Source organism: Nothobranchius furzeri, chromosome 3, assembly GCF_043380555.1.
Source record: "Nothobranchius furzeri strain GRZ-AD chromosome 3, NfurGRZ-RIMD1, whole genome shotgun sequence".
In the NCBI taxonomy this organism is placed as follows: domain Eukaryota; kingdom Metazoa; phylum Chordata; class Actinopteri; order Cyprinodontiformes; family Nothobranchiidae; genus Nothobranchius; species Nothobranchius furzeri.
Window position 1 is genome coordinate 82,290,036 of NC_091743.1, and position 10,943 is coordinate 82,300,978.

Genomic DNA, 10,943 nt, shown 5'->3' on the forward strand with positions numbered 1-10,943 from the left:
ACATAAAATAAAATCAGTTTTCCATCAAATAAAGAGAAAACTTAGTTTATTGAGTTTTTTAACTTTAGAGTTAATTTATGCATCAGGAGTTCACTTGGTTTGTGTTTTTGTGTCCAGAAAAATGTGTAAAATATTTAAGTAGAACTGATTAAAAATGATTAATTCGTATGATTAGCATTTTTAAAGCATTTTTAATCCGCAAGAATGAAGCAAGAGTGACAACCTGTGGTCAAATATGGGTACTGCACACTATTTTTCTAAACAAAAAGTCACCTTCTCACTTCTGTTCCATGAGTTTCATGGCTGTTGCCTGTGCCAGAAGGTTCTAGACCAGGGGTGTCAAAGTCAAATTCACACTGGGTTGAAATGAAAATCTGGGACGGAGTCGAGGGCGAAACTTAATATTTTTTGAAAAAGTGACGGCAAATTTGCACATTTTCTTTATCGACATGTATGCAATTTTGAACCTTTTAATTTGGAAACAAACTTATTTCTGCATTAACACTGAATGTGGAATGACCAAATTACAAACAAGCAAGTTATTTTTAAATAAAACGTATCGGTGGTATTCATTACTTGTGGTATATTCAGCATTTTTAAAATCTATTCAGGATTTATGTTTTCTTGTTAATTTTTCTTATTTATTCTCCTTTTTTTCTCCTGTAATAAGTGTCATCGCTGCTGTGACACCTAGCTTTCCCCACTGAGGAACAATAAAGGGATTTTCTATTCTATTCATCTATCTGCAGCCTTTCCACTTCCTGTTCTACTGCAGGTTAAATCTTTTCTCACGGGCCAGCAACAAAATAAAAATATAATTTTATCTTAAATGAAAATGCAACATCTCACCTGTTTCATGTTTTGGAGCAGGAAAAGAGCATAAAACCAAAAAATTTAAAGCTCAGTTTGCTCCACTGATTTACTGTGATCCTCACCTGTTCCAGCCAGATACCTGCATCATGGGGTTCAGCTCTGAGCTGAGGAGGAGACTGCTGTTGTTTTGTCCATCTTCATCATAAAAATGACAACATTAGATGACAACAGGTGCTCACATAGGTTTGGGCTGCTGAACATGTCTGAGCAGCTTGACCACGTTGTTGTGTCAAGAAGGAAAAATAAAAACGACAGCAGCCACAGAGTCATGCTGACTTGAGTGTGTCGCTGCTCGCTGGAGTTATATCAGCTCTGTCTGGATGTTAGTTGGAAAACTTTCTCTTTCAGTCGTGAACACATTACTGAGCGGTTAAAATCTCCATTTCTGGGCTTCAACGTCGGCAAATAGCTGAGTAAACTCGGCACTGAGTGAGAGGAGTGTAGTTTGTCCGAGACAGCGGAGCTGCTGCAGACACTGGCAGCAGACGCTGGAAAAAACAAAGGAAGGGGCGCTTCGGCTCCGCGCTAACACCACAAAGCATCGTGGAAGTTGTAGTCTTTGCGGTAAGATCGGCAAGCAGGTCAGTTTTTATATATTTTTGATATTTATCTCGCGGGCCACATAAAAATGCTTCGCGGGCCACACCTAGCCCGTGGGCCTTGTCTGACACGTGTTCTAGATGATAAGCAAAGACAAGTCATGCACAGTAGGTTGGTCAGTACACAAATACTTTTCACTTTAATATCAAGTTGTTGGTATTTGAAAAATTTGCTGAGATTTTTTTAGAGCCAACTATCTGCTTCCAATTCACCGTTAGCTTTGTTAGCTCAACCATAGCCTCTAGCCTGCTTCACCTGATAATAGAGTAAAACAAAAAGAAACTTCTTGGTCACTCCTGTTACTGGCTTTGGTTCATTCAACAACCCTGGAGATTTTACCTGTTGGTGTCGAATTGCAAATGTTGACTCTACAGCGTTAGCTTGCCGGAGACACAGCTACTTCACAGGCTCGCTGATCGTAAACATGATGATGTATCTCTGACTATTTTGAAAGGAGAAAAACTGACAATCCTCCAGCCGGCTGAGAATTAAATCTGTTTCAATGTAACCTTCCTTCCAACATGATTGATACCTTGGACTTTTGGGATCATTTCAGTGTAAAATTCGTACATATTTCTCATTTAGCCTCCATGTAGCCTGAGAACATTATGCTGGTTGGAATACTTCTCTGGCTAGAGGACTTTTGGTTTCTAGAGGCTTAGTTAAGGTTACTGTACAGGGTGGGCCATTTATATGGATACACGTTCATAAAATGGGAATGGTTGGTGATATTATTTATGCCACATTAGTATATGTGAGTGGGCAAACTTTTCATGATGGGTGGTGACCATGAAAGAATTTGTTCAAACAAAGCACACCATTGTATTTCTTGTGAAATTACCAATAAGTTTGATGTGTCACATGACTCTTTCAATTGAAAAAAACAAAAGTTGGATCCAAGCTGGCCAACTTCAAAATGACCACCATGGTCAACTGTAGATCAATACCTGATCCCTTTAGGGTTCAGCACCCTGTATGATACTTTACCAATTTCTCCAGGTCCTTTCCTAAAACTGCCAGAATGTGGTCAGATCATGTTGTAGTAAAACCTGTAATATTGCCGTTGAAGCCACCAGGAGGAGCTGCTTCCTTCCTTCTGGAGCCTTTTGACCTCCCTGAGATCATTACTGACTATACGTCTCAGGCTTCCAGCTCCAACGCCTAACCTCATCACCCAAACTCAACCTGACCTGGTTGGAAGCCTTCCAATCCCATCAGGCACCTTAACAGTCAGACACATGGCCTTTTGTCTGCCTCGGGGATTCCAGATGGGATTAACGACGCTCTCAGACATCTGTTGGTTCACATCAGATCACCACACAAAGTTGCTGCTGCTGGTTATGCTGCACTGCTACGTTAGTCATTTGGATTTATTCTCCGTTATCTGGATTTAAGGAAACCTGTGTTTATGGTCTGAAGGGAGCATCATCTTTACATTTTTGTTATTTGTCAGTTTTGGAAGAACTAAGAAAAACCAACTCTGCAATGTGCTGAAGAAATTTTGGATTTAGAAAGACTGGAAGAGTTTGAAGAAGAAATCTAACGAGAAGCATGGACAGAATTTGTGAGAGATGGAGTTGATGATGGCTTTTATTGACTATGCAGCACCAAGAAGATGAACTGATGATGAGAAAAGCCTATGTTCTGACAGGTTATTTGTTGAAGTATGGATGAAACCAGTAAGTTATTCATTATTTCTGTTTCCCACCAATACCTAACTCCTTTTCATCCCATCGGTCTGCTCTTCAAAAACCAATTATCCTCTCAGAAAGTCCAGGAGAATGCTGAACACCTGTTCAGACCCAGGAGCCAACCAGGTGGCCTCTTTGGCTTCTCCTGCTCCAGAAGATCCCATTCACACACAGCCTATCTACTCAGTCCTAATTTTGGTTTTAAGATTATTGTGTTTCATCCCACTTGGAAGTAACACTCACACCAAAGTCGGACTGCACATTATAGTAATGAATGCAAATGCTATTGTCCCTCAGAACCTGTGCCTGGTGCCCTCCCAGCACCATGAAGTGGGCCTTATATGGAATCTAAATGGGCAAACAATATGGCCCTCAACATGTATTGTCTACAGATTCCATGGTGGCCCCACGGGGGCTTGTCCACAATGATTTTAATGGACTCAAGTATGAGTCAAACCATCAGGGTTCCTCTGAAAACCCATGTAGGACCCATTAAAAGCTATGTTTGCAAACCCCTTTGGGGCCAACATGAAAATCATGGACAAAACCTGTTGGGACCCATATTGTTTGCCCATGTATATTCCATATGGGTTCCACCAATGTATGCTGGCTGGGTCTGTGTCTGGCCTTTGTCTTTGATGTGTTTAAATTTACAGCAGTAGTGGGCCTGAGGTCAGTTGAGTTGGAGTAGTAAAGCTGGTGGTTCAAACTTACCCTGTGTCGTCCATGTATACCTCCACAATCATGAGTTTGTGCAACATGAAGCTGAATTGAAGAGGGTCTATGAAAATAACTAGAGGTGTGTATTGGCAAAAATCTGATCATATGACACAGTACAGGCCAAAAGTTTGGACACACACCTTCTCATTCAATGTGTTGTCTTTATTTTCATGACCATTTACATATGAAGATTCTCACTGAAGGCATCAAAACTATGAATGAACACATGTGGAGTTATGTACTTAACCAAAAAAGGTGAAATAACTGAAAACATGTTTTATTATATTTTCTTCAGAATAGCCACCCTTTACTCTGATTACTGCTTTGCACACTCTTGGCATTCTCTTGATGAGCTTCAAGAGGTGGTTTTCCAACAGTCTTGAAGGAGTTTCCAAGAGGTGTTTAGCACTTTTTAGCCCCTTTGTAAATGGTCGTTGTCATGAAAATAAAGAAAACACATTGAATGAGAAGGTGTGTCCAAACCTTTGGCCTGTACTGTTTATATACAACACACGGGAGACTATACGATATATATCACTAAATAATATTGCGATACTAAAAGCCAGATGATATTAAATTTAATTGGAAAACTCGGTCCAGATGCTTCCAAAACTCATCCAGTGTCATGACGAGATCTTGTTCTGTCAGAATGACGGCGGTAAAAATTACTGCCGCCTAGAAATCAAAGTTTGAATTGCACCACACAAGAGAAAAACAATGGTTACCTATAAATTCCTAATAAGAAAATCAACACACTGCTTTTAAATACTGATTCAGTAACAACATGGAATATCGTGATATTGCAGCGCATCAATGTTTTCAGCATCCCTAAAAAGAAAAAGAAAATTAAACAATGAATTAGGGCTGTCCTGTATTATCAATCTATCATTAATATCAGTTGATATCGGCATAAAAATTTAATATAGAAAAATTTTGGTATCCGTTTTCAGTCTTTTTATTGACACAACTTTTACATCCCATACACACAAAGTACATCAAACTCTTCAGCTACTTCTCTCTCTCAAAATGTTAAAATATTTGGAGAGATCTGAGGTTTAGTTTTAGATATTTTAGTTAATTTGGTTCAACTTGTGTAGTGGGAATTTGAGAGGGGACACATCCTATATCGGTATTGGTTTATATCAAAAACTAAGAGTCAGACAATATCAGTATATCAGATATCGGTAAAAATTGCCAATATCGAGCATCCCTACAATAAACTGATTATACAAACACTACAGCTACGGGGCATGTGTGCATTTAACCTCCAAGCATTAAGTTGAAGTCTAACAAAGTTACAAAAGTCCTCACAGATCTACAGTCCAAGAACAAAAACAACAATAGTTGTTCAACAGGACGATTGGGGTAATTGCACAGTTAACATTTTATTTGCACAAGAAAGTATTTATATAGGATTTTATATGAGTTAGTTTATGGTAAACCATCCCTGGAGCATATTTATCCTCATCAAAACTCCATTCTTGTAAACGTGAAGGTTGATGCTAGTTCCGACCACTAGTCAATGAAGAACTGGTGAATCCATCTTGGATCCCTTTCATCAAAAGGTCTGACCGGGCCAACTCTGCAATCTGGTTCCAGTGTGGTCTAGAGTCTAGTTTGGATTTTGGTAAATTATTTGATCCTGTCCAGCTGTCTGTACATAAACTCACATAATCTCATCTCAAAGTTTTTGTTTTTAATTGTCTGCTCCATCTCCAGGAACTTAAACTACCACCCGTGTAATCATGGCCGACAACAATGGCAAAATAAGAAATGGTGATTGTGAGTTGGCGCGACAGACCAGTGACATCTCCATCAGCGCTAACATTGGTCCCACCCATGGCTTACAGAGGAAGCACCTTTTGTGGCAGACTGCTGTCAGGAACATCATTGATCAGCACAACCTGTACTCTCTGAGGTTGGCTGGAGGACTGGAGAGGGGCAGGCACCGCATCACAGTCACTGATGCCTATATTGCTGACATCAACAGGTGACGTCATCACAGGAAAACATTTTTCTAGAACGCATTTTAAGCTGTTCCCTCTGTTTTGACCTACAGGCAGATTCGCAACAAGGCATCTCGTGGAAATTTCTGGCAGAAACGTCGCTCCTCTGCAGCTCGGGTCCATCCCAATTCGCAGAGTGTGGGAACAAAAACCACTCCACGCTCACTAATTGATGCTGACTTCTTTGTGTCATTTGGACCATCAGTTCGAGGTGTCTTCATTCCAATGCTGCAGCTGATGTTCAAGTATAAATAAATAAAATCTAATACAAGCCATTTTGTTTGTTAAAGCCTTTGGAGTACAGTAGATGAGGTGTCTCAATGCTACTAAACACAAAACAGATGGAGTCACTAATCTGATCTCATCAGGTCTGCTGAGCTGGAGCAGCTCTACCAGCAGTTCTCCTTGGCCCAGAGAAGAACCTCGCTGGTCGTCACCAACCTGATCGACATCCTCACCCGACTCTTTGTGACTCTGCTAACAAGGCCAACAGGCTGGGGGAATGTGGCCTGTGACTGGCTGACCTGCCTGACTGTCATCCTGTGGGCGGGCTTCTGTGTGCTGTCACTGGCTAAGAAGGAGGTGATGACATCACCAAACGGGCTAAGGTGAGAAGGGAGATGAAGTTTGGCTTTTCACCAATAAGCTACAGGGTCTTCTCACCTACCCAAAGTTACAGGGACCTCTCACCTATCCAGAGTAAAATGGTATTTTCACCTATCCAGAGTTACAGGGTTGTCTCATCTATCCAGAGTTACAGGGTCCTCTCATCTATCCATAGATATGGGGTCTTCTCACCTATCCAGAGTTACAGGGTCCTCTCACTTGTCCAGAGTTACAGGGTCTTCACACCTATCCAGAGTTACAGGGTCCTCTCATCTATCCATAGATATGGGGTCTTCTCACCTATCCGGAGTTACAGGGTCCTCTCACTTGTCCAGAGTTACAGGGTCTTCACACTAATCCAGAGTTTCAGGGTCCTCTCAACTATCCAGAGTTACAGGGTCCTCTCACTTGTCCAGAGTTAGGGTCTTCACACCAATCCAGTTACAGGGTCCTCTTACCTGTCCAGAGTTACAGGATCTTTTCACCTGTCCATAGTTCCTGGGTCCTCTAAAATGTCCAGAGTTACAGGACCCTCTCACATGTCCTATTTCAGGTTCCTGTCGGTGGTCAGCTGGACGTCTCAGACAGCCCAGGTGTTGGTTGGCGTTTTCACCTGGGCAGAGACAGACCACTCCTGGTACGTCCTTTTCACTTTGTTCTCCACCTACACTCTGCTGCCCCTCCCCCTCCCTTGGGCTATCATTGCTGGGGTAACAACCTCCACCCTGCACCTCCTGGTGGAAATTTGTATGAACTACAGCAACCAAATCATCAGAAAGGTAAAAATATCTTCTTTGTCGATCTCCTCTTTAAATGATTCTCCATGTTTTTTTCTACATGTTTTTTTTTCATTCTTTCTTTAATTTTGTTCTTTTCTCAATTTCTAATTTATACCTTTCTCACGTTTTAAATTGATCACTTTCCTTTGTCCTCCTGCACAGGTGATTACCATGATTACAGTTCTACCTGTAATAACTTAACCACATGGTCTGGTTGTACCTGCACAGGTGATGTCAAAGGCCTTGCTGTACCTGGGCATGAACATTGCAGGTCTGTTCATTAACTACCTGTCTGACCGGACTCAGAGGCAGAGTTTCCTGGAGACCCGACGCTGCATCGAAGGACGAGTTCGACTGGAGAGAGAGAACCACAGACAGGTAGAGTCCTGGCTCCGCCTCCAAGCAGAAGTCATGATCCTTGCTGCATGTCCTTGAGATCACCTGAAAACATTTTTACTTGTTCCATGTTCATTTTTGCCTCCATCTTTGTGTTGCCAGGAGCGTCTGGTGATGTCCATCCTGCCACGCTTCCTGGTTTTGGAGATGGTTGCTGACATGACTGCTGTGGATGAATATCTGCTACCTCAGCAGTTCCATAAGATCTACATCCATCACTACAAGAACGTCAGGTGAATAACTAGGTGGTTGTGATGGAGCATGAGCAGGTTTAGATCTTTAATTTGGGGGACATCAGCAGTGATTTGGACATTGTTTATCTCTGCAGCATCCTGTTTGCAGACATCATCGGCTTCACGGCTCTCTCTTTGATCCTTTCGGCTCAGGAACTGGTAAAAACTCTAAACGAGCTTTTTGGTCGCTTCGACAAGCTAGCTGAGGTCAGCCCACCTTGATGACCATATCATGTTCAGCAGTTTGACTGTTGTCTGACGGTGAGGTTCTGTGTTCTCTTTGTGTCCAGGAGCACCAATGTTTGAGGATTAAGATCCTGGGAGACTGTTATTACTGTGTCTCTGGTGTCCCGGAGCCTCAGAGAGGACACGCTCGCTGTTGTGTGGAGATGGGTCTGAGTATGATCAGCACCATTAGGTAAGAGCATCACCGTCCTTAACTCCCTTGCCTGAGTGTCCCAGTAAACACACGTGTTGGGTCACAGGTACGTTCGACGGGAGCTCCAGCAGGATCTGGACATGCGGATTGGAGTCCACTCAGGTTCTGTCCTCTGTGGTGTGTTGGGTCTTCAGAAGTGGCAGTTTGACATCTGGAGCTGGGACGTGGACGTTGCCAACAGCCTAGAGGCTGCAGGAGTACCGGGGTCAGAAACACACACACATGAAACAAAAACACACTGATTCGCATCCGACTGAACATCTGAAGACTGATCCGTTTATTAGGAACAATCTGGTCCTGAGTCGTGTGTTTAACTGGTCCAGGTTGGTAAAACATCTCCGTCTAAGAACACCAGAAGAACCAGGACCAGATAGTTTTCTAATGAGCAGTTGGTTGTCACAGATCATAGTACCATCTCTGACCCTGGTAGGTTGGACTTCTTCAGCTGAGGTAGGAAGATCATCTGCTGAGCTCTTTTGATGAGGGAGCAGATTATGGTCCTCGGGAATGATGGTTCCTGGACATCCAGGAGGATGAGGGGGTGAACACAGAAAAATAGGTGGAGGTGTGAGTGAGTGGGAAAATAATGAGGTGGTGAGAGTAAAAATCTAGAGGGTTTATTTACAAAAGGTGTCCTTTCCTAAAGGCAAAATAAGACTGAAAACAGGGAACGGTGCTGCACAGGTGTAAACCGAAAACGTAAGCAAGAAACGGCTTACAAAATGGCATTTGGCCGAAATAACTAAAAACACCTAAACAGAAGATCCCCGGCTAAAAAGTCCAACGGGGAAAACACCAAACCTAAAGCTGTAATGCTGTCAAAGCCTCGAGAAGAAGAACAAAGTCCACTTTCTACAAAAAGTCTGAGACGAACATAAACCACAGTTTAGCCGTAGTGAAAAGGGTTAACCCAGCTCAGGAGAATCTCAGACTAGCTCTGGATCTCCTGGAATCAATGCTGTGCTCTCCTTTTGAAGTCCTCCAGGCTGCTTGATGACCGATGTGGATCAGCTGCTCCTATTTCCGGCGTGCCTCTCTCCAAGGTCCTGATTTGTCACTGAGGGAGAGTGAGTCCAGAAACTGTCCCAGGTGCTGAAAAGCTCGGCAGTGGTGAAAACAGGGTGCAGACAAACGTGACGGGGAGGACCGAGGGGACGAGGGTCGTCACATGGACATTGGAGATCTCAAAGGTCTTGACAGTATTGAGGTCCAGGTTTTTGTCTCTACACCATTTGGGCAGACTGTTAGTATCTGCCCTGTAGGCTGTCTCATCACCACCAGAGAATCTGGTGAGGGTTGTCTTCTGCAGTCGTCAGAATGGTAAGCAGAGCTAGAGCTGGTATGGGAGGAGAAGAAAAGGGAAAACACATCTTTGAGGAGAACAAGTACTGACAATCAGGAGGTCCAAAGACATGCCTGTCCAGCCTCACATACTACTTCCTGTCTGATAGGAAGTCAGTGATCCAACTGCAGGTGGAACAGGCAGATTCAGAGAGTTTGTTCTGCAACAGGGATGAGAAGGTCTGATCTACGCAGAGTAGCCCTACAGGTTCCTGTGGAGTCCGGATTCTGGAGGAGAAAGTGCAGAGCCAAGTATTGGCATCATCCACTGACCTGCAGGCTGTGTGTGGGGGGTCCAGTTACATGAGCCTGTGTATCTTTTAGTATAAAGATGGAGTGAAATCATTAAAGGTTCTGGTTTTGACCCTGATAACACCTGTAGCGAGCCCCTGTGACATCACATTTCCAGGCGTTTTTCTGACCAATGGAAATCCAGGTTTCTATGTAGAAATGAGCCATTTTGTCCCTCCCAGGCAGGTCCACGTCTCACAGGCCACCCTGGACTGTCTAGATGGGATTTATGTCATAGAACAGGGACACGGCCAGGACCGCAGCGAGTTTCTACGGAAACACAAGATAGACACGTATCTGATCCGCCCCGCGTTGCAGCAGGAGGCCCAGCCACCTAAAGCCAGGCGTCCCAGCTACGATGAGATGACAACCTGGAGCGCCGAGCTGCCGTTTGGAGATATCCTGGGAATGAACTTTGTGAGTAGGACGGATACGTCTCACGATGGTTCAGAGATAAAAACATAAATGCCTTTGTTCTTAAACCAGTTCTTTCGTGGTGTAGATTCTGGCCACGTTCACTAACGGCTCTCTGACTCAGCTGCCCAATCACATCACAGCTCAGCGTTCCGGCGCACGGGAAGTCAACAAGAGGATTCGTCAGGCGATGGAGGTCCGAAGCAGCGAGCGAATGAGAAAGGAGCACATCACTACCTTCACTCAGGTGTTCAAGGACTCCCAAATGGAGGGAAAGGTAACTTCCTCTTGGGGGCGGGGCTTGTGTTCAGGTGTAATAAACAAGCAGGCGATCGTTGTGTTTTTTGTGTCGTAGTAATCTCAGATCAGAGATGAGCTCTTCAAGTCCAACATGGTGTGTTCTTTCATTCTTCTTCTGGTGCTGATGGTGGTCCAGGTGCTGATTCCTGCCCCCAGGTACACCTCCCACACCTGCTCCGTCTTCCTCAGTGATATTATCATTATAAATAAATCTTAGATATTTGGACTGATTATTCATCTGGTTATTTACAAAG

At 43.5% G+C, this 10,943-nt stretch overlaps 1 protein-coding gene across 1 annotated transcript in view; it reads left to right on the forward strand.

Moving 5' to 3' along the window:
• Window positions 1-113: 113 nt before the first annotated feature.
• LOC107384598 (adenylate cyclase type 8) overlaps window positions 114-10,943 on the forward strand; it is a 16,112-nt gene continuing 5,282 nt past the window's right edge. The window contains 12 exon segments of the mRNA XM_070549625.1: window positions 114-5,874; window positions 5,944-6,135; window positions 6,259-6,498; window positions 7,050-7,275; window positions 7,504-7,653; window positions 7,774-7,904; window positions 8,000-8,111; window positions 8,195-8,322; window positions 8,390-8,548; window positions 10,158-10,392; window positions 10,478-10,666; window positions 10,745-10,845. Of these exon segments, the coding sequence (XP_070405726.1) occupies window positions 5,630-5,874; window positions 5,944-6,135; window positions 6,259-6,498; window positions 7,050-7,275; window positions 7,504-7,653; window positions 7,774-7,904; window positions 8,000-8,111; window positions 8,195-8,322; window positions 8,390-8,548; window positions 10,158-10,392; window positions 10,478-10,666; window positions 10,745-10,845 (2,108 nt within the window). The 5' untranslated portion in view covers window positions 114-5,629.